We start from the raw sequence: 21,798 nt of genomic DNA, 5'->3' as shown, positions 1-21,798 counted from the left end.
GTTTCTGTTGGGGAGAGAGAGTGCATTGCCAGGTTAAAATGCCTAGATCCAAACCACGTGCTGACATTATAGTCCATCTAGACAGGTAAGCACAATCTGTACCATGCGGACCCCTGAGTCACTTACTGGAAAATGTGCAGGGGTTAAATTAGCAGTTATCTGAATTGGTATCTCTCTTTTGAGGTGAGAGAACAGATGCCTCTCTGGCTCTGACACTGTGCAGTGTCACTTACTCCCAGAAGCAGTGACTCTAGGTCTCAGCGTCATCATCAGCCTTAAAATCTTGTTCCCGGGTGAGGATTAGTCTCTGGAGGAGCAAAACACGACATTTAACCTGATTCTGATTTTAGTTGACAGGGTAGACTTGGACATGGGGACTGTTCTGTACGATAGGAAATGAACCTGAGTGTTGAGTGCATTTGAAGACATCATCAAGTTCTCTCCGCAGTGGGGCCCTGGAGTATTGAGCTGTACTGTGTGGCACAACAGAAGCTTACAGACCATAAGCAAGTCTCCTTGCTAATCTACATGCCATGCTGGATTACACACTTATTTATTTTGTTTAGTGGTATTATAAGAGTATGATTAAATAAATGAACAACAACAAAAAAGACACTTTTTCTTTTTTTTTTTTTACTGTTTTCTTGGACATAATTGAGCTAAACACTTCTTCCTAACAACCCCAGAATAGGGAACAAAGCAGTGGATGTATCTGTGTGCCATAGTATATATATTTTGTTGTATCTCTTTCATATGCATATAGATTGAAATATATCTGCATCTTGAACATCAAACATCCTGCTTGAAGTATGCCCAAGATATTGAGTAAATCATTGAATCCAGATCTTGATTAAAACAAATATTTTTCAAATGAGTATGTGATTGCAGATGGAACTAAGAGATGAATTAACTTTAGTGTCACTGGCTAAATCTTTCAAGTTCCTTCCTGGTGTCATCTTTCATGTTTCCTTTTAACTTGGTTTAATAATATAATCCTTATTGTGAAATCAGCTTATGTGAAAAAATCAATAATTACCTTTGTCACTATTTATTTAATGAATCCATGGAAAGACTTCATTAAATTATAAATGCCTCGTTACTGATATTCTCATAATAGACTTTTGAAATTATTATGTGAGCCAGTTATCTATTTTAAGAAAGATACAGTGTTGAAAGATAAGTACATGTCCAGTGAAACTGCTTCTGGTTTCGCTAATGCAATATTCATGAGAATTTGCCAGAGACAAACACATTTAATCCCAGAGAATAAGAATTTGAAATGAATTCTTTTAAATTATAATTATCCATTGGCAAGAAAGTTTAGCAAGTTTTATTGTTTATGTAATTGAAATGACTTTCTAGCCTGTTAATATGGGAGGGGTGTGTTTTGAGAATATTTACAGTTTCCGAATAGAACTATAAATATTGGCACTCTAAATATGCTTGATATTAATATTTTATTGTTTTTATGCCTTTTTATTTGTTTTTTAGGGGAAAAATTGGCCTATTGGCTATTATTTATACTTAAACTGTTTTTCAAGAACTTGATGCAAACTGGAGTGGAGTAAATGATGTCTGCGTTAGGGTACAGTCTATTGTTTGAACCTACTCAGGTGATAATTCAGTTCTAGTTGACTCTGGACTTTGAATCCATGAGATGTCAAAGATGTTGGAAACTGAAGGACCAAATCAGCATATGCAGGAAAATATGAGCATTGTTTAAAGTCAGAAGCTCTCCAAGTATCACCAGTTCTCTCTGTTTCTTGACAGTCTGTTTTGTTGCAAGAAATGAATCCCTGAGAAATCTGGGAGTTTCTTTACACTAGAAAATATATATTTTATCACATATACATGGGACCTAGAAAAATGGTACAGATGAACCTATTTTCAGGGCAGAAATAGAGATGCAAACATATAAGATGGACATGTGGACATGGAGCGGCGGAGAGGAGGTGGAATGAATTGGGAGATTGGTATTACCATATAACACTACCAGGGGTAACATGGATAGCTAGTGGGAACCTGCTGTATAGCACAGGGAGCTCAGCTCGCTGCTCTGTGGGGACCAAGATGGCTGGGATGGGGTGGGGAGTGGGAGGGAGATCCAAGAGGGAGGGAATGTATGTATACGTAGAGCCAATTCACTTCATTGTACTGCAGAGATTAATACAACATTATAAAGCAACTAGACCCCAATAAATTATATGGTGGTGGTGATTTAGTAGCTAAGTCATGCCCAACTCTTTGAGATCCCAAAGACTACAGCTGGCCAGGCTCCTCTGTCCCTGGGATTTCACAGGCAAGGATACTGGAGTGGGTTGCCATTTCCTTCTCCAGGGGATCTTCCCAACCCAGAGGTTGAATTCACATCTCCTGCTTGGCAGGCAGATTCTTTCCCACTGAGCCATGTGAGAAGCCCCAATAAGTTATATATATAAACTCAAAAAAGAAAATAAGCATTTTACATTTCATATTGCCAAAAAATATAGGGATAAGGTAAAGGACTCTTTTTCAGATTTTGGTGCGTTTTTATCTTTAGCATTGTAACATGTCTATTCACAGAACTTGAATCTCCTTAATGATTAGAACTCTGATGAAAATAGCCTTCTGCAGCCTTCCTGTCAGAACAAGTAGTAAACTTTAAGAATTTCTTTCTGTCTATTCTGGGATAAGATACATGTTTATAATAGAAGAAACACTAAAGCAATCAACTCTAGAGTAACAGATATCCTCACATGCTTGTTATGGTGAAAGAGTGGATTCCTAGGTTGTGACAGGAATTTAAAACTGTTCCATGGAATATTTCTTCTTTACTCCAGTAAAGTCTAGAAAAAGTCTCATTATTACCTTGGTCACTCTTGGATAATGAAAAAAAGTCCTCTGTTCACGTGGATATAATTTCAGCTTACGTGTATGCTCAGTCTGTCAGTCATGTCTGACTCTTTGCGACCCCAAGCACTGTAACCTGCCAGGCTCCTCTGTCCATTGAATTTTCCAGATACGAAAACTGGTGTGAGTTGCCATTTGCTACTCCAAGGGATCTACTCTTGCGTCTCCTGCATTGGCAGGCAAATTCTTTACCGCTATGTCACCTGGGAAGGCCAGTTTCAGCTCACTCGTTTGTAATAATAAATAGAGTTTCAGTTAAAGCCAGCCTCATGCCTGCTTGGGCTGCCTTGGAGCTGCTACTTGCATGGGGTGAGGGAACAGGGTCATGTCTCCTCTTACTTCCAAGGCCTTTACTCCTCCTCCTTTCTGATTCCTCCAGGTATGAAGCAGGAGAAGGAAGAGGACATAAGGAACAGAAATGATCTTACTTGGCTAATACAGTAGTAACCATCTAGCTGGGTTTAGCCCATGCTTAAATTTGGCTCGGAGAAGCGCTTTTGGGGAACATTTTGGTGGGATTTTTGTGTGTGTGTGCCACACACACACACAAATTTCAAACCACATGTTTGAAATTTCTTTACTTGCAATTCCCTGAAAGTGGGTAAATGCACCTCCTTCAGATAGTCCTTTAGGATTTCACCTCAGTCCCTGCGCACCCGTCACTGCAACTCCATGCTCTTTCTGTTGAGTTGTCTTCACTACTCACCACCTCTCTCTCCAGGGACCCTCTCAGATAGAATACGGCACTGTTCTGTGCTGGCTCTCTAACCCATGGTCCATGTGTAATGCTTACCTGTTCTTTCTTCTAATGAAATATTAACAGGTTATCCCTGGGGCAGTAGTAACTCCTTGCTCTGCCATCAGAGCATCAGTCAGTAATAGTGTCTCCCCTTGAAAATTTGTTGGGCAAGAGTCAAATCCCAGGCAAGGGCAGCCAGGGTGGCTGATTACCTCCACAACTGCTCCCAGCTTCCAGGAGACAAGTATCATACTTCCTGGGATGTGCCATTAAAGTCCCTTTCCCCTGTACGCCTAAGATAAGGGAAAAGTAACCTTCTGTCTTGGAGGTACATGCAAATCACATCACACCCCAATTTTCTCCAAAAATCCTCTTCTAATTATCAATCACCTCTTGGTCTTTCTTGCCTTTTTAATTGGCTGCAAATAGGTAATTACTCAAGGGTCCCAAAAGGAGTTTTCAGTGCTCTTCTTTGCAAGTCTGGCTTAGGCAGTCTTGTACCTCATTTTGTAAAAGGGAAGTTGAAAGCTGGCCTTTTTTATTTGTTTGTTCTTTGTTTACTTACTGACATGTCAAGATTGCAGCTGAAACTGAGACAAAAGAGTCCATTTTAACATCCAGTTATGTCCATGTTAAAGACTGAGGGCAGAAGGAGAAGAGAGAGTCAGAGGATGAGATGACTGGATGGCATCACCAATGCAATGGACATGAACTTGAGCATACTTTGGGAGATGGTGAGGACCAAGAGGCCTGGTGTGCTGCAATGTATGGGGTTGCAAAGACTTGGACATGACTGGGCAACTGAACAACAAATGTCCACATATCAGTCGCTTACTATCCTCTCTAAAATTATTTTAAGCATGCATTGATTGATACATGCAAACAATCTGCAGAGCATAATAAGAGCCTCCATGGGGCTCCTTATTCTAGCCAGAAAGATAAAACCAGTAACAAAGAACAACCAGATTTACCAAATATGCTACCTGTAGCTAGAGGATGACCCAATATTCCTAAAATTCAGCCTAGTGTAATGATTAGGAGCTCAACCACTGGACCCCAACTGCCTGCGTTTGAATCACAGCTTTTCTCTTTCTAGCTGCATGACCTTAGCTAAATTACTTTATCATTCTGTGCTTCAATTTCTTCATCTATCAAATGCAGACAGAATAATACCCCTCTCTTGGAGTTGATAGGAAAAATATCAGAGTTAGTATTGGTAAAGTGCTTAGGACACTATAGAGTTGTTGCTTAAATAAAGATAATAAACTATTCTTAAAAAATTTCCTGTGGCATTGTATCACAGGTGTTAAAATATAAATATGCCATGTTAAATATTTTACTGAAAATGAGCAAAGAGGAATCCTACTAAAATGAAAAAATAATGAGTGTTTACACAAAATACCTAGGCTTTAAAATTTTCTACAAAAGTCTTTATAGGTCCTTGGTTAAAAAGTGTTCATTGAAATCCTCTTGCTTATCTTCTGAATCAATCTATAAGAAAGCAAAACGCCTTACAATGGCATATACTTCAAAGTAAGAAACTTGAGAAATACGGTGGAATATAAAAATAAGCCCAGGTTAAAACAGAAGAGCAGAGGTCTATGCGGCTTGTTAAATTTCCCTCCTCATTTTGACTGAGTTTCCTAATAACCCAAGTGAGAAAGGAAATGTGATTTTGTCATATTGTCCATCAAGCACAAAACAAATCAAAACACACAAAAATAAAAGCTGTGCTAACCTGTTACAGGAAAGAGCTCTTTTGTGGACCCTAAGAACCAGGAATAAGAAAAACAGAAGGGAACAATGACAGTGATCAGTGTCCCAAACAACATCTTCAAATACTTCCCTTCAATTAATGTAGTGTTATACAAGATTTTTTTTCAATTAGTACAATAACTCTCAGTGTAAGCTGATGTCATACTCTTGCTGCTTAGTTCAGTGATGAGAATCCAGCAAGAGGTCAAGAGGATGTGGTCCAAATCTTCAGGTTTCCGATGTCCTGGTTTTAAATTTCTGCAGGAATGGATGGGCTGTGTGTCCTTTACATCCCCTTCCCCCTATGTTGTTCCTCTCAACTGAGGTTTGACGAAAGGTGAGCTGCCGACAATTTGAGGTTATGTACTCTGACAAGGGCCTGCAGTGCAAGTGTTCTCTGCTGCTGATTAAGGGCAAGTCCACAGGCTTTAAAAATAACTGAACTCATGCCAGAGTTGACAGCCCTGCTGTTAGAGAAGGCTTCTCAAAGGCAGAGGGCATAAGCACATGTTTCTCTTTGGTGCTTTGTATAATGAAAGTATAAAGTTAACAGCCACAAACTTTGCACTGAGAATAATCTGTAATGTTGCTTCACATAATTTAGAGAGTTAATTTTAGATAGCCATATCTTAACTTCATCTTAGCTTAGATATACACTAAGAACGAGGGAACTGAATTCTAACTCTAGCATCCCTCCTTTTTATTATACGACCTTGAACAAGTCATTGCACCTTCCTGCGTCATCATTTCATCATCTGTAAAATAATTTGAGTAAATTTCAGAGTCTTAGCATAGGAGGATCTTCTGTGTGTGAATAATGATTGCACTCACTAAATGCCTGTGTGTTCATACTCTAGAGAATGATTTTCTATATTGTGAGCCTTTGTCCACGTTGTATTCAGAAATAGACTTTACTGCTCTGATTTCACCAGTTATTAAAAGGGAGAATTTCAAGCCTCATTTTTCTTGTGAAATGGAAGGCATGGATTAAAGGAACTATGTTAAAGAACATGAAAGTATATCGTTTCACACAGGCAGCTGTGCACCTTGTCTGTGGCAACCCCTGGGAAGAAGGCGGCTCAATTCTCTTGAAAGCGTGTCTTTTGAAATATTAATTATCCGTGAGAGAGATGCTTCAGATTTACCCAGATGTCAAGAATGTAGCACAAATTTTAAGAAATAAAATAGAAGGAGAGCAACTGTTGTTCTGAACCATATTTTTGAGCAATACCCTGAATGTAATCCTTACTAAATACTGATGAATCAGCACAACTTCACTCAACTCTTTTTACTCCTCTGCTCTCTTCCAGCATCAAGGAAAAATTGGAGTTAAATTTAATGTTGGGACGGATGACATCGCCATCGAAGAGTCCAATGCAATCATTAACGATGGGAAATACCACGTAGTCCGCTTCACGAGAAGTGGTGGCAATGCCACGTTGCAGGTGGACAGCTGGCCGGTGATTGAGCGCTACCCTGCAGGTAAGCCAGTGAATGTGTATCGGGGGAAGATTTTATGAAAAACAAACGAAAACAAAGCATTGTTTTGCGTCCGTTTCACCCCATTGTGGGTTTTCTGAGAAACCATCAAGTATTTATTGGACGTTAGAGTCATGTGAATGTAATGCTATCCTAAACTGTTCTTGATACAGTGTACAAATGGCATTATATAGGAGAACTTGAAGGCACACGTTATAGTTTGCAAAATTCCGGACATCAGTGAAACCAGAAAAATGCACACATAAAAGGCACAACATGTCAAAGCTCTTTTTACTGGATCCTTGCATTTGAACAAAGGAAAGGCTTTGTCAAAAGTAACAAAGTTAAAATTCAAAACTAAGACAGGGAATATTATACCACTTTTCTCTGAAAGAAAATAGGATGATGCAGTTCCTTTGATGGTGGTACATAGCTGAAACCCATGAAAGCTGCCGGCAGGGACAAACAAAAATAGTAAAGGAACTCTGTCTAGTACCATAGATAAGCAGTTATGAGAACATGTAAGTAAATGACGTTTGTTTTCACTGTCCTAAACCATGGGGTTTTACACAGATTCTGTGACACTAGGATTAGTCATTTCAAGTCTATAAAATAAAAATTATCTTTCTTCATCATTCATGAGTTTTGTCAGTACTATTACTGAAACAGACAGTACATTAGAAATTAAACCAGTTTCTTGTGATTGCATATACTCTCAATTTTTAAAATGCCATTTTAAAGTAAAATTCAAATTAAAGCACAAAGGTATTTTGCTCTAATTATTATCCTCTCCATATTTTAGTGCAAAATAGACTACTAGAAACATTGTCTCATTTTTCTGCGCACCCCTTTTGGAAACAACTCTTTTATATACAGCAGCAGATTTATAGCATGGTAGAGAGAAAGATTAAAAAAAGAAAATTTCATTTGGCACAATAAAATGATTACCAAAACTTATATAGAAATTTCTCTATTACAGTATTTGTTTCTTGCAAGAAGTAATTCAAGGAAGTAACTAACTTACAAAATAAAAACCTTTTTCCTTACTAGTTACACATAATTATGAAATGAAATATCTGTGATGCCCTCTGGGACCTTTTATAATTTATAACATCTACATATTTAAGCTGCACTTCAAACCTATTCTGTAAATCTGGTGCTTTACAAATATATACTGAATTTAATGTAATAAATACTGTCTTCTTCTGAAAATACAGAATTCATAGGCAAGCACATTAATAATACACCCAGTGCCTTTTAAAATACTGTCAATTAATAGATACAATAGATATTTCCTGAATTGATGTCATTCGAATCATCCAGGTCTTAAGACTACAATTATGAGAATGCACACCTTCTGTTGCCAACTATGATAAGATGAAGGAATGGAAGATCTGGAAGCAAAGTAACTTAAATGTGAATGCAGTGTTATATAGCCCCTGCTAACCCTTATCACATTTACTGAATTCTAATAGAAATGTAATTTTTATAATAACTGCAGCCTTAGTGAAATGACAGGAGTCAACTGGATTTTAATCTAAAATCCAGATTAATCAATACCTATTTACTGAGAGGAAATCATTGTGCTGGATACCACTGAAGACATAAAGTAGGGTAAGGTCTAGACTCTGCCCGTGGGATGTGGTCCTCTGTGAACAGTGGACCCGAACTTGTAAAAGGACAAATCCTGTTACTCTTATATTAGAGTGCTGCAGTTGCCTCTTGAAACTTAACTTGGTTTCACCAGTTAGCTCATTAAAATTATCTTAGTTCATTAACTTTTCACTCTTGTTACACTTTCCAAGCCAGTGTCTTTAAGAACCCTGCTCTAGAGAATGTTAATGGTGACCTATGGCAGGAGAAAGGAAGCCCCACCCTCAAATTAGTTTGGGAACTTCTGGGTTAAACTAAGTTAAAAATATCTACACTTGGACTTTATATTAATACCACACTGAATCTCTAAAAGAGAAATACAGTATGCATTTCCCAAGCATACATAAACAGAACCTAGTTTTCTGATGTACTAAGAATGCATTTAGATAAATATTTTGTTTTTAAAAACTTCTATACCTCATTATTTTAAAATATTTTATCTGATTATCAGCACTTTAATTGTGTGGATACCAGATACTATATTCTAGGCACAGTCCGAAAAGGGGTGGCCTCTGTCTTTTTGTGGCATCAGTCAGTTCAGTCACTCAGTCGTGTCTGACTCTCTGCGACCCCATGGACTGTAGCACACCAGGCCTCCCTGTCCATCACCAACTCCCAGGGCTTGCTCAAACTCATGTCCATTGAGTCAGTGACACCATCCAGCCATCTCATCCTCTGTCATCCTCTTCTCCTCCTGCCTTCAATCTTTCCCAGCATCAGGGTCTTTTCCAACGAATCCGTTTTGTGGCCTGCTAATGTCCAATTTGAATACTAGTAGCTGAGACTGGAGCAGTATTAATTAACTTATAAAACATATAAATGCACTTACCACAAAGCACTATAATGAAAAGTTAACAAATATTTGTATTTGTTCTAGACATATTTTTATACATATAATGTACCAATTAAATGTTTTCTCAATATAAAATATATTTAAAAGTCAGAAGCTGGCAAAATCATGATAATTAAAAAGCAAATCTCTAGAAATACTCAATTTCGGTTTCATCTTTATATTTAGTCAAAGATTCTAAGAGTCCTTCCAGCAAAATTTGTTTTAGATATAATTAATAAATCAAAGGTGAGCAAAGTTGCAGTTATTCTGAAGGATAGAAGCAAAGGTAAACACTGAATCTGCCCTCAAGGAAATTAGAGCAGTTGTGAGGAATTTTGATATATACATATAAAAAGTTAATGAACAGCATGTAAAGAACTCAGGGGAGTCACCATGGTTGTCATCAAGCATTTTATTAATCACCTGCTTTGCCTGCATTTCAGCATGATATTGAGATAGGAAGTAAGCCATGACAATTTCAAATACCTTTTCTCTCGTAGCTTCATTGGCAACAGTGTCATGAAGACCCAATACAGATTTCTAAATCCGTGTCACCTAGAACAAAGTGATCCTATATATAAATTCAATAGAAGTGTTTAGTATATCTCTTTTATATTGGTTTGTAGTATGAGCATTTTTATTTTAAAAGCTTTTTGATTATTATTCATTAGAAAAACAGCTGGACCAATGCTTTTACCACTAAATCCTGTAATCAGAAAAGTGGGAACCAATTGACTATATTTGGTTCCTTTTTAAGTGCCTGTACTGCAAAATATAGGTAATGGGGTTGAAATTAGTAATTAAGTATACCACTTAACCTTCCATTATAGTGCTTTGTGGTAAGTGCTTTTATATGAAGCAATTCATCTGGTAGGGACACTATATCTTTAATGAAAAGCATCTAAAGCATTGACCAGTGCCGTTAGCCTATAATTGTCTGGAAGGCTTTCATAGAGAAACTAATTAGCAGAGGTAGATTTTATGCTCTTTTGGAGTGCATGAAATATTCTCATAACTCAACAATTCACGTTAGAATAAATATTGAATTTTCTGAATAGTAGACCCAGTTTTCATTATGCTCTGTGCATGGAGAAAAGTATAGAAATAATATTTTGCAAACCATTTAAAGTTGAAAAAGTCATTTCTTGGTGCTTATCAGTTAAAGCTCTAGAATATAATGCATCATTAATCCCTGATTTGTTCCTAATTGCAGTTAGTAAAATTTTCTCTCTCAACCAAAATAGACTTCCTCCTCTCATGATGTTAATCCACAAACCCTAACATAATTTTACTTGCCCACACTAAAGATTAATCCATATAATTCACAATTACCTTTGAGGTTCAACTTGGGGTTCATTTTTCTACCACAGTGTGCCAAAAAGATGTTATTTATTCTATACAAAGTCAAATATCCATTTTATTCCTGTCCAAGTTAATACATCAAATCGACAAACATGTACTATATTATAAGAAGTTTCTAGACTTAGCATCTGGTTACAGAGATACATAAAAATGTTCAAGATTAATGTATTATATGAGAAAATACAAGTTTTATCATATCATATTTAGCTAATTTTTGAATAAGACATGCTAAGAAACAAGATAAAATAGTTTCAGGGAAGAAGAGCCATTTTAGAGAGTGGTCTAGTTAAGGCTACAAAAAATATAGGAAATTTGATTTGGGTCTTTAAAGGCTAGATTTTTACTTAGAGGGTGACATGCATTCATTTTAATGGGATTAGCAGGAACAGATAGTGACAAAATAATTAGAAAGCTTTTAAAAAGCCCAGGTGTCAAAAGATAAGACCTAAAATAAGATGTGAGGGCGTGAGAAAACAAAGAGGTTGAACACAGAATACATTAGAAGACCTCATGAACAGCCAAGTAAAAGGAGAGTCAGTTCTACTTTTCAGTTCCTGTCTCTGTCTCTCTTTCTCTTTTAATTTAACCATGGATTATTCAATGTTCTGATGCTGCTGTGTGACCACCAGAATGCACTAGGTGACAATGAAATGAAAACCTGTGTTAGGAATGAGTAGAGAAGACATAGTTCTGGTTTACTTAGTCTCTGAAAATCTACAGATGTCAAATAAAAGGGATTAGCCTCAAAGTTAGGAGTTCAGGGTTTAGTTGCTATTAGAGTTTAAATACAGAAAAAGTGGCAGTCTGGAGCAGTGTAAAAATAAAGCATAGTTTAGGGATGGAAGAGTGAAAAGAAAGAGGAATAATTCAAGGGGAGACTTTAAGGAGTGGGTGTCAATGTTGTCTACATGATCATTTAATTTGGCTCAAAGGTCTTATGGATATTATCTCTATCTCTTGGCTTTCTTTTCATCTTCAAAGGCTTGTAAAATATTTCAGAGCTCAAGAAAGGTCATATTGATGATTTCCCTTTAAATCCCTCAAACTTAATTTAGATTAATTAATTGATTTTTAGTTCAAGTCATGATTATTTATTGGTTAGGTATTTAAGCCATTCCATCCTTTGAAGTTTCCTGCTGCTGCTGCTAAGTCACTTCAGTCGTGTCCAACTCTGTGCGACCCCAGAGATGGCAGCCCACCAGGCTCCCCCGTCCCTGGGATTCTCCAGGCAAGAACACTGGAGTGGGTTGCCATTTCCTTCTCCAATGCATGAAAGTGAAAAGTGAAAGTAAAGTTGCTCAGTTGTGTATGACCCTCAGCGACCCCATCAACTGCAGCCTACCAGGCTCCTCCATCCATGGGATTTTCCAGGCAAGGATACTGGAGTGGGGTGCCATTGCCTTCTCCTATTTGGTACTAAAATGTTCATTTCTTTGAGTGTTTTTATATTTTTATTTTTTAAACTGAAAATTTAGTCTGTGTGATACAATTCAGAAAAATCTCTCATTTATGATCATAGCACTTGAAAGGGGAAGGAACTTCAAAAATCTTCTCTTCCAGCTTCTTCATTTTTAGACAATAAAATGGAACCTTGGAGAGGTTAATGGATTTGATCAGTATCACTATGCTAGTTTGTAACAGAGCCAAAACTACACGTGAAACTTGTCCACTAACTCTGCACTTTATACTATCTGGGAGAGAGAAACCAAAATGAAGAGACATCATTAGATGTATCCTCAACACAGCAAGGTACATTCTTCATAACTAAATATTGTGACTTACATGGTCAGTCATACTACTTCTGTTGACCCACAAAGACACACATACATACAATCTTATGAGTATTAAAAAATAGTAACACATGGAATAAAAATAATTTTCTTACAAAGTCATAGTTTTCATCACTAAATTTTTGAATAACTCATTAGTAGGCACTGATTAAATTTTAACCTTACTTTAAAAACTTTATTAGCAAATTAAGTAAACCATTTATGAATCATAATATTTTACTGTTCCTACAACACTCAACCTTTAGGTTGACATACTTTCAAACTTTATATATTTACTAATTTATATATATTTCTCAGCAACATCACTTGAAACTTAATTTCAGGTACTAGAAGAGAAGTGGTTCATTAGAGGATTCAGGTATTAGAATTCTTCAGGATTATTAAGGAGAAAAACTGTATCCTAATGAAAAACTTGCTCCTCTTGGTTAAATGTAGAGATACAGGAAAGGTATGACTGAGTTTTGTTTCCCTCCTACAAAGTGAAGAGTGAAAATCTAACGCACTTATGGTAAATGATAAACCACGCAGAAGATTTGAGTCATTCTTTAAATAAATTACCAACCTGAACCGACTCCAGTCGATGACCTGGCACATAGCGTGGTCAGTTCAGTTCAGTTGCTCAGTCGTGTTCTACTCTTTGAGACCCCATGGACTGTAGCAGGCCAGGCTTTCCTGTCCATCACCAACTCCCAGGGCCTACTCAAACTCATGTCCATCACGCTGGTGATGCCATCCATTCTCTCATCCCCTTCTGCTCCCACATTCAATCTTTCCCAGCATCAGGGTCTTTTCCAATGAGTCAGTTCTTTGCATCAGGTGGCCAAAGTATTGGAGTTTCAGCTTCAGCATCAGTTCTTCCAGTGGATATTCAGGACTGATTTCCTTTAGGATTGACTGGTTGGATGTCCTTGTAGACCAAGGGACGCTCAAGAGTCTTCTCCAACACCACACTTCAAAAGCATCAATTCGTTAGTATTCAGCTTTCTTTGTAGTCCAACTCTCACATGCATACATGACTACTTGAAAAACCATAGGTTTCACTAGATGGACCTTTGTTGGTAAAGTGATGTCTCTGCTATTTAATATGCTGTCTAGGTTCATCATAGCTTTTCTTCCAAGGAACAGCCATGAAATTACATGGCTGCAGTCACTGTCTGCAGTGATTTTGGAGCCCCCCAAAATAAAATCTCTCACTCTTTCCACTGTTTCCCCATCTATTTGCTATGAAGAGATGGGACCTGATGCCATGATCTTAGTTTTCTGAAAGTTGAGTTTTAAGCCAACTTTTTCACTCTCCTCTTTCACTTTCATCAAGAGGCTTTTTAGTTCCTCTTCTTTCTGCCACTAGGGTGGTGTCATATGCATATCTGAGGTTATTGATATTTCTCCGGGCAATCTTGATTCCAGCTTGTGCTTCATCTAGCCCAGCATTTCGCATGATGTACTCTGCATATCAGTTAAATAAGCAGGGTGACAATATACAGCCCTGATATACTCCTTTCCCGATTTGGAACCAGTCTGTTGTTCCATGTCCAGTTCTAACTGTTGCTTCCTGACCTGCATACAGATTTCTCAAGAGGCAGGTCAGGTGGTCTGGTATTCCCATCTCTTTCAGAATTTTCCAGTTTATTGTGATCCACACAGTCAAGGGCTTTGGCATAGTCAATAAAGCAAAAGTAGATGTATTTCTGGAACTCTCTTGCTTTTTCGATGATCCAGTGGATGTTAGCAATTTGATCCTTGGTTCCTCTGCCTTTTCTAAATCCAGCTTGAACATCTGGAAGTTCATGGTCCATGTACTGCTAAAGCCTGGCTTGGAGAATTTTGAACATTATTTTGCTAGTATGTAAGATGAGTGAAATTGTGTGGTAGTTTGAGCAGTCTTTGGCATTGCCTATCTTTGGGATTGGAATGAAAACTGACCTTTTCCAGTCCTGTGACCACTGTTGAATTATCCAGATGTATGGTACTTACATAATAAATTATACTTAATAAATAATTGTTGAATAAATCCCATTTCCTCATTCAACTTCAATGTTAAATATTGTCTTGTGCTCATGGTTTTTAGCCAAAATGTGCAGATGTGCATGGATAAATATTTATGTGAATATATAAATATTTGGCTTTCTATTTGATATAGTTAACTGTTCACTCATCCAAATTTTCCAAAGGAAAGCTTATATACTATGGGAAATCTGAAATTTCAAATACTATAGCAGTATTAGGTAGAATTAGTGACTAAAACTCTGACTTTTCCTTTGTTAATTATCTTCTTTCGTGGTATTTAGTTTTTCTGAGGCTTTGGGGGCTTTTCTTAATGATCAAGCATAATGAACTTTTTATTGAGCAGTATATTAAGCACATCTGCCGAAAATACTTAGCTTCAAAGAAATTGTATCCAAGGAGATAGAAAGAAATGATATATACTGACTTCTCACTTTTTATTATATATTCTCAGTGATCTGCATTTTTTTCTTTTGTAATATGAAAGATTTCTTACAGTTATAATAACCCAACCATATTAGGATTTTTAATTTTCTGACAAAAGAAAGAAAAAGGTTCTTTCATGGTTTGGTGGGGTTTAGTGTCAATTAAATTATACAAGCTGGCAAGCATAGATAATATAAATTTATCTTATAATATGAATGACAGCACTCCTTTATGATTTCCAGAAGATTCTCCCTGTATCTTCTTGTTCCCCATTATTTCCAAAGTACATTTTGGTTAATGATCATTAATTATTAATTAATATCTTTTTATTATGATAAGCTTACATTTTTATCATAATAAAGGAACGTGTTGATTCCACTCCTGGAAAATACCTGGGTTAAACAGAGAATGGCATTGTTATAAACTTTAAGTAAATGTAACCAAAAATGTTGACTAAGGAATTGGGTTCAAGAGCTTTTCTTCAAAGGTATGGATCATGTGAATGAATCTACCTATTGGTTACAAACAATTAATTACTTATGTCAGAAACAAACAAAAAATAGTTACTGCTACAAATGAAAATTTAGTTTTTAAGACCTGAGATGGAAATAAGTTTTAAAAAATAGGTAAAGGCTGAAAGTCAGAGAAATTACATTTGAAAAGATATTGGGCTTTCAGGAAACTTCAGTTTTTGCAAGTGATTGGTTGATTTTGAGGAGATTTATGGTTTTGTGACAGTGCTTTTGTAATTTGATTATTGTCCAAAAGTATCTTTATTTTAACAGTTTATAATTACCTGAGTTTAATGGAAGAACAGCCATCTTCTCAACTTCACAATGAGTCTCTTAATTTTTTCTCCAGCACTCTGACCCCTCATTGTATCAAGAGGTTTTATCAAATTGCCCAGTAATATTTATATATTCTTATGATAAATACAGATAACAAGTAGTATTTTAGTGTAAGATTAAACTTTTTTTTTAATATTCTGCTATATGTTTTTTTTTTCTCTCAATTCTTAATGTCAGCATTTGAATACCACTTATGAGTAAGACTTGTACTTTTCCTAGTATTTCCCTTTGTCTGCCATCTACCTACGTGTCTTCTCTTAGTAGCTCAGGAATTAGTTGGAATTAAATGTCACTTTTTTTCTAGTCATCAATGGCAGTTGGTTCAAGAGGTAGCAGAGTAGCATAAAGGTAAAAAATCTCATACACGGGTGTCCAAGTCCTACATGGAGGACAAAAGTTAGGTAACTATCTTCAGTTTTAGACTAATTGAGGTTAATTTTTCTTAATGTCCTTTGAATCTCTGCCTGTATAAGAATGTGATAAATAGGATATCTTACCTTTAGAAAAATATACATACATCTGCATGTACACAGAGTTATGCATATGATTTTTAGAAGTTGTGCCTCAACATCCTTATGGCCCATTAACCTAGTTGCAGAACCTCTGCTTAGAACGAGCTTAAGGATATTGACATTTTAGAGGAAAGAAATATAGTCTACTTAATGGACATATGAGGCAGAACCTCCTGCTACCCAAATGCAGCAAGCTTTCTATGAAATGTAACTGCCCTTTTTTAAAAAAAATCTTCTAATCGTAATAACCTTCTCACCACTGATGTTGCCCTGGTTATAACCTCTGCTAGTTTAGATAAAATGCTTTTTCTTTAATAGAACAAACCCAACTTTTGTACTTCCAATTTAGAAAAACTGATTTCACAAGTATGATTACAAGAATGTCATAATCCTTCCAATAAATGGATTTGACCACTGATACACTGTTTGATATAATTCAGGCATCGGCATATTGCATAATATGCTTAAAATCAATATGCACGATTTGAAGGTCTCATTCAGATAGATCTATTGATAAAACATCTGAAGACTGTTAAGTATGATGATGAAATAAGTGTCCAATGTAGTCAAGACAACAATGAGTATTAATCAGACACCTTTGGAAAATATTACTTTTTATTATTATGAGGATAAGGGCTTTATTAGCTTTACGTACATACCTTACACCTTTGCATGTGTAGAGAAAACTTAAGAACTCATGGAGAAAGATAGATTAACTAGTTTTCTCCCATCACTAGTAATTTTTTACCTTTTTGTCCCCATCACATTCTTAACCTTGATAGTTTATTCTCTTATATATGTACTGAACTCATTCCAAGAGAACTCTGACAACACACTCCTTCCTTTTCATGAAGAGTAAATTCTTAACATAAAGAATGTTATAACCAAGTTAGAAAAATATGTATTCAGGGTTCTATATTATGTATGAACTACCTCAAATGTGACAAACAAATGTATTTTGGACACTGTCCAAAGTTCATAATTTTAAAAAAACTTTAGGGCAAGTATTGGCAAACTTTTACTATAAAAAGCCAGATGGTAAATACTGTCAGATTTGTAGCATGTAATCTTTGTTACAATTACTAAATTCCACCACTGTAGGTCAGTAGCTTCAATAGATAATAAATAAATAATGGGTATGGCTAAGTTCTGGAGAAGGAAATGGCAACCCACTCCAGTATTATTGCCTGGAGAATCTCATGGACAAAGGAGCCTGGTGGGCTATGGTCCACAGGGTCGCAAAGAGTCAGACACTGCTGAGCGACTAACACACACACATGGCTAAGTTCCAATAAATCATGAAACTGGAGCCTATTATACAGAGTGAAGTAAGCCAAAAAGAAAAACACCAATACAGTATACTAACGCATATATATGGAATTTAGAAAGATGGTAACAATAACCCTGTGTACAAGACAGCAAAAGAAACACTGATGTATGGAACAGTCTTATGGACTGTGTTGGAGAGGGAGAGGGTGGGAAGATTTGGGAGAATGGCATTGAAACATGTATAATATCATGTATGAAACGAGTTGCCAGTCCAGGTTCGATGCATGATACTGGGTGCTTGGGGCTGGTGCACTGGGACGACCCAGAGGGATGATATGGGGAGGGAGGAGGGAGGAGGGTTCAGGATGGGGAACACATGTATACCTGTGGCAGATCCATTTCGATATTTGGCAAAACTAATACAATTTTGTAAAGTTTAAAAATAAAATAAAATTTTAAAAAAAATTGATAAAGGGACACATTTGACATGTAGGCCATAGTTGATTGACCCCTGATATAAAGGCACAACAGAAAGACACAGGAACCAACCTGGAAGAGCTCCTACTTGTCAGAACTGGAGCTACTTGAGCAACAAAATAAGTACAATATTGAGTTTTAACCCAAATAGTGAAATAAATATCTGTGAGCATGTACTGATATTAAGTAATGGAATAGATAGATAGATATGTAAGGAAGCAGGGACACTGTTATGGAAGAATTCCAATAACCAAATGTAGAAGAATGATGGCAGTAGAAATTCAGCATTAGAGGTTCAAAGTAATAATTGTTGAAGGCAAGATACTCACATAGATGCTAAATTACTGGATCAAAGTTTGAGTAGAGACTAGTAATTTATATATAGTCTAAATGTGTCTCCTCAGATGTGAAGAAAAGACTTTTGGACTCAGTGGAAGAAGGCGAGGGTGAGATGATCTGAGAGAATAGCATTAAAACATGTACATTACCATATGTAGAATAGATGACCAGTGCAAGTTCAATGCACGAAGTAGGGCACTCAAAGCCAGTGCTCTGGGACAACTCAGAGGGATACATTGGGGAGGAAGGGGGAAGGGGGGTTCAGGATGGGGGGACGCATGTATACCTGTGGCTGGTTCATGTTGATGTATGGCAAAAACAATCATAATATTTTAATAATCCTCCAACTAAAATTAATTAAAGTAAATAAATAAATGTTTATCTTGCACGGGGAAGAGAGAAACTTTCCACAGAGAAATCCAATGGACCACCTTAACTAAACATATCACAATTAATAAGAAACATGACCTCATGCACCTCCTGATATAATACACTGAGAAACGCACATCATTTCTCTGTTAATCTTTGTATTCTCAACAAAAATTTGTGACCTCAGTCTAATCATGACAAATACAGTGTGGGAATCTGGATTGGATCCTGGAACACAAAAATGACATTAGTTAAAAGCTAGTAAAACCAAGTAAAGTCTTTAGTTAATAGCATACTAACAATGTCAATTTCTTAGTTCTGATAATGATGTAATGGTTAAGATACTAGTAGTAGGTTAAGCTGGATGCAAATTATATAGAATTCTCATTACTATCTTTTACAACTTTTATTTAACATTTTAAAAAAAAAAACTTTAGATTTTAATTTAAAAGTATATTTTACTCAATTCTGTATAACAGTACTCCAGAAAAAAAAAAGATTTTAAGCCACAAAACTTCTTGCCTTTGTAAAACTGGTAAGTCAGATGTAATTATTGTGACTAAATTGTACATTAACATGTTTATATGGTTATTAGGAAAATACAGTTATTTCTAAGGAGTATAAGCCTAATTTCTATAACAATCCAAAGGTGTAACCTAGCCTAATATTTTAGTTCTTAATTAAGATGGAGTGACATAATAAATGTGAAAAGCTTTTGAAGTATGAAGCTTCTAAATAGGCCATATATTAAAATTTAAATTATGATGATGAATATTTTGTGTCAGATTTAGTCTCATGGGTTGAACATTTCTCAAAGAAAGACTTTCATCTTAAGCATTTAAAAGTCTGTTTTGTTTTAGCCTTATGAGTTTTACAGCATTAGAAAGAATCTGAAGTTCCTATCCCCATCCTGCAAGTATGAGACTAACTTTCCTCATATTAAGTATTATTGAAATAATTTGTCATCTTGAGCATATTATCTGTACTGGTGGCCTGAACATTTAAAATGTCCACTGAGACCCCAAAAAGTGAATATACCTAACGTAAGTCTGTCTAGATATTACCACATGTATTTCCAATGAAGCATTTTAGCTAGATTTATGAGATATAAAACTGGACAGAATAGAGGAACATTTAGCTTCATTTTTCTACACAGTGTGAACTAATTGATAACATGCCATAGTAATTTTTCAGGGTCACCTTTCCTGAAACATTTTAAAAGTCCACATGGAGTCTTCAGTTCTCTCATTTATTATTTTTATTGTTCAGTTTGGCAGAGAAGTTGGATGAAGGTGTATTTTCTAGTTGGAGAAATAAATAGAAGCTTTTTAAAATGCAAAGGTTTGCTTTCTGCAAAAGAGGGACAATATGGTGGCAACCCCAGTAGGAAGCAGACCTGGAGATAATTAAATGAGGCTTGTGCTTGATGGAAGTGAAGTTCACACAAAAGATTGAATCCATTACATTGACTCAACAAGGAAATTATTGTTGCTCAAGGATTGGGGTAAAGAGGTAAAGAGAACTTACCCCAAATCCCAGACATTCAAAGGGCTCATTTCAGTTCCTGCCTTGATAGGATCTATAATCTGCAACAGTGAGTTAGGCATTCTATGCTGGACTCTCCTTACTGGCTCTCTGGTGGTTTTTCTACATACATTTTCTCATTAACATAAAATCTTATAAGGCAGCTTTTAGTTTCTCCTTTGGATAGAGAAGTAAACACAGAGAAATTAGATTACTTGCCAAGGCCACAAATCCTAACACTCAGTCCAGGGCTCTGAAGTACTGTGTAGTGTTGTCTACACTATTTAATCTTACTCCTGGTAAGAAGAAAAATTATTCTCGGTTCCCACGAGATTGCACCTTTGTTGTGCTGAGGTCCTAATACCAATGGTTACTCTTTCTTCTGCCCAGATCTTGAAAGGACATTCAAGTGTCCCTTGGAATTTGTCCCTTGCAATTGTGTCCTTTTTTTTCTTGGTTATTGTTTATCTCAATGCAGAAATGAGTGCCGAATCCAACTTGTATACTCCTTTTAAACCCTAAAATTGTGATAGAAAATATGGACTACACATCAAATGACCAAGCTTTAGACTTACACTGTAGACTCACCACAAGATTAAAGGTGGCTTAAGACCTAAGATTCAGGAGTAGACTATCTGGGTTCAAATCTTAGTTGCAGCTCTTTGTAGATCCTTGACTTCTTGCTCAATTCTCTAACCTCTTTTTGTACTTCAGTTTTTTGATCTGTAAAACAGGTTAATGATAGTACTTACCTCATAGGGCTGTTTGAATTTTCAAGGAGTTATTAGCTTCAAAATACTTAGTTGTTAGTAAAAATCCTGGTGAGTAGTAAGTACTCAAAAAATGTTAGCCTCGCTGTCATTAATCAGAGTAGTTTCATTTTGCAATTCTATAACTGCAATAGGTACTAACATCCCCATGTTAAAGTGTATTTTCTTCCGGGAAAAACTTGTCCTGTCTTTGCTGCCAGACATGACTCACATATATGGAGATGAGTCTTTCCAGAAACCTCAGGCATGTCATTACCCACCCCATCCCTGGTGCCCTCCAAACCCACCATAAGCCAAAACACCACAAAGACATCACTAAGGAAGGGCAGGACTCAAGGTAAATAAGTAACATAGAAAACATTTTCTGGTTTAATTTAAGGAAAGGAGTGTTGTGTGGTACTCAAGTAAGATTTCACGGAGGACAGGAATGTGGATCAGGTGTTGGTGAATTCTTTGAAGTGTAAGAAGTGAGCGTTAGGGAACCCACGCTAATGATGGACAGGCCACTGCCTATAGTTTTGCAATTTTAACTATTTTTAAGTTACCTATGTTGTTGTTTAATCACTAAGTCATGTCTGACTCTTTGCAACCCCATTGACTGTGGCCCTAAGGCTCCTCTGTCCATGGGATTTCCCAGGCAAGAATGCTGGAGTGGGTTGCCATTTCCTTCTCCAGAGGATCTTCCTGATCTAGGGATCGAACCCAGGTCTACTGCATTGCAGGTAGACTCTTTGCCATCTGAGCTACCAGGGAAGTTCTGA

At 36.5% G+C, this 21,798-nt stretch overlaps 1 protein-coding gene across 23 annotated transcripts in view; it reads left to right on the top strand.

Annotated features, from left to right (window-relative positions):
• The window catches only part of NRXN1 (neurexin 1), a 1,219,761-nt gene that overhangs the window by 1,020,238 nt on the left and 177,725 nt on the right, over positions 1-21,798 (top strand). For all 23 annotated transcript variants that reach the window (XM_070798634.1, XM_070798636.1, XM_070798622.1 and 20 more), the window contains one exon: positions 6,694-6,865. In XM_070798634.1, the coding sequence (XP_070654735.1) occupies positions 6,694-6,865 (172 nt within the window). The remainder of the gene's footprint in view (positions 1-6,693; positions 6,866-21,798) is intronic.

The sequence above is a fragment of the Bos indicus genome, chromosome 11, assembly GCF_029378745.1.
Source record: "Bos indicus isolate NIAB-ARS_2022 breed Sahiwal x Tharparkar chromosome 11, NIAB-ARS_B.indTharparkar_mat_pri_1.0, whole genome shotgun sequence".
In the NCBI taxonomy this organism is placed as follows: domain Eukaryota; kingdom Metazoa; phylum Chordata; class Mammalia; order Artiodactyla; family Bovidae; genus Bos; species Bos indicus.
This window is presented reverse-complemented; position numbering and strand designations above follow the sequence as displayed.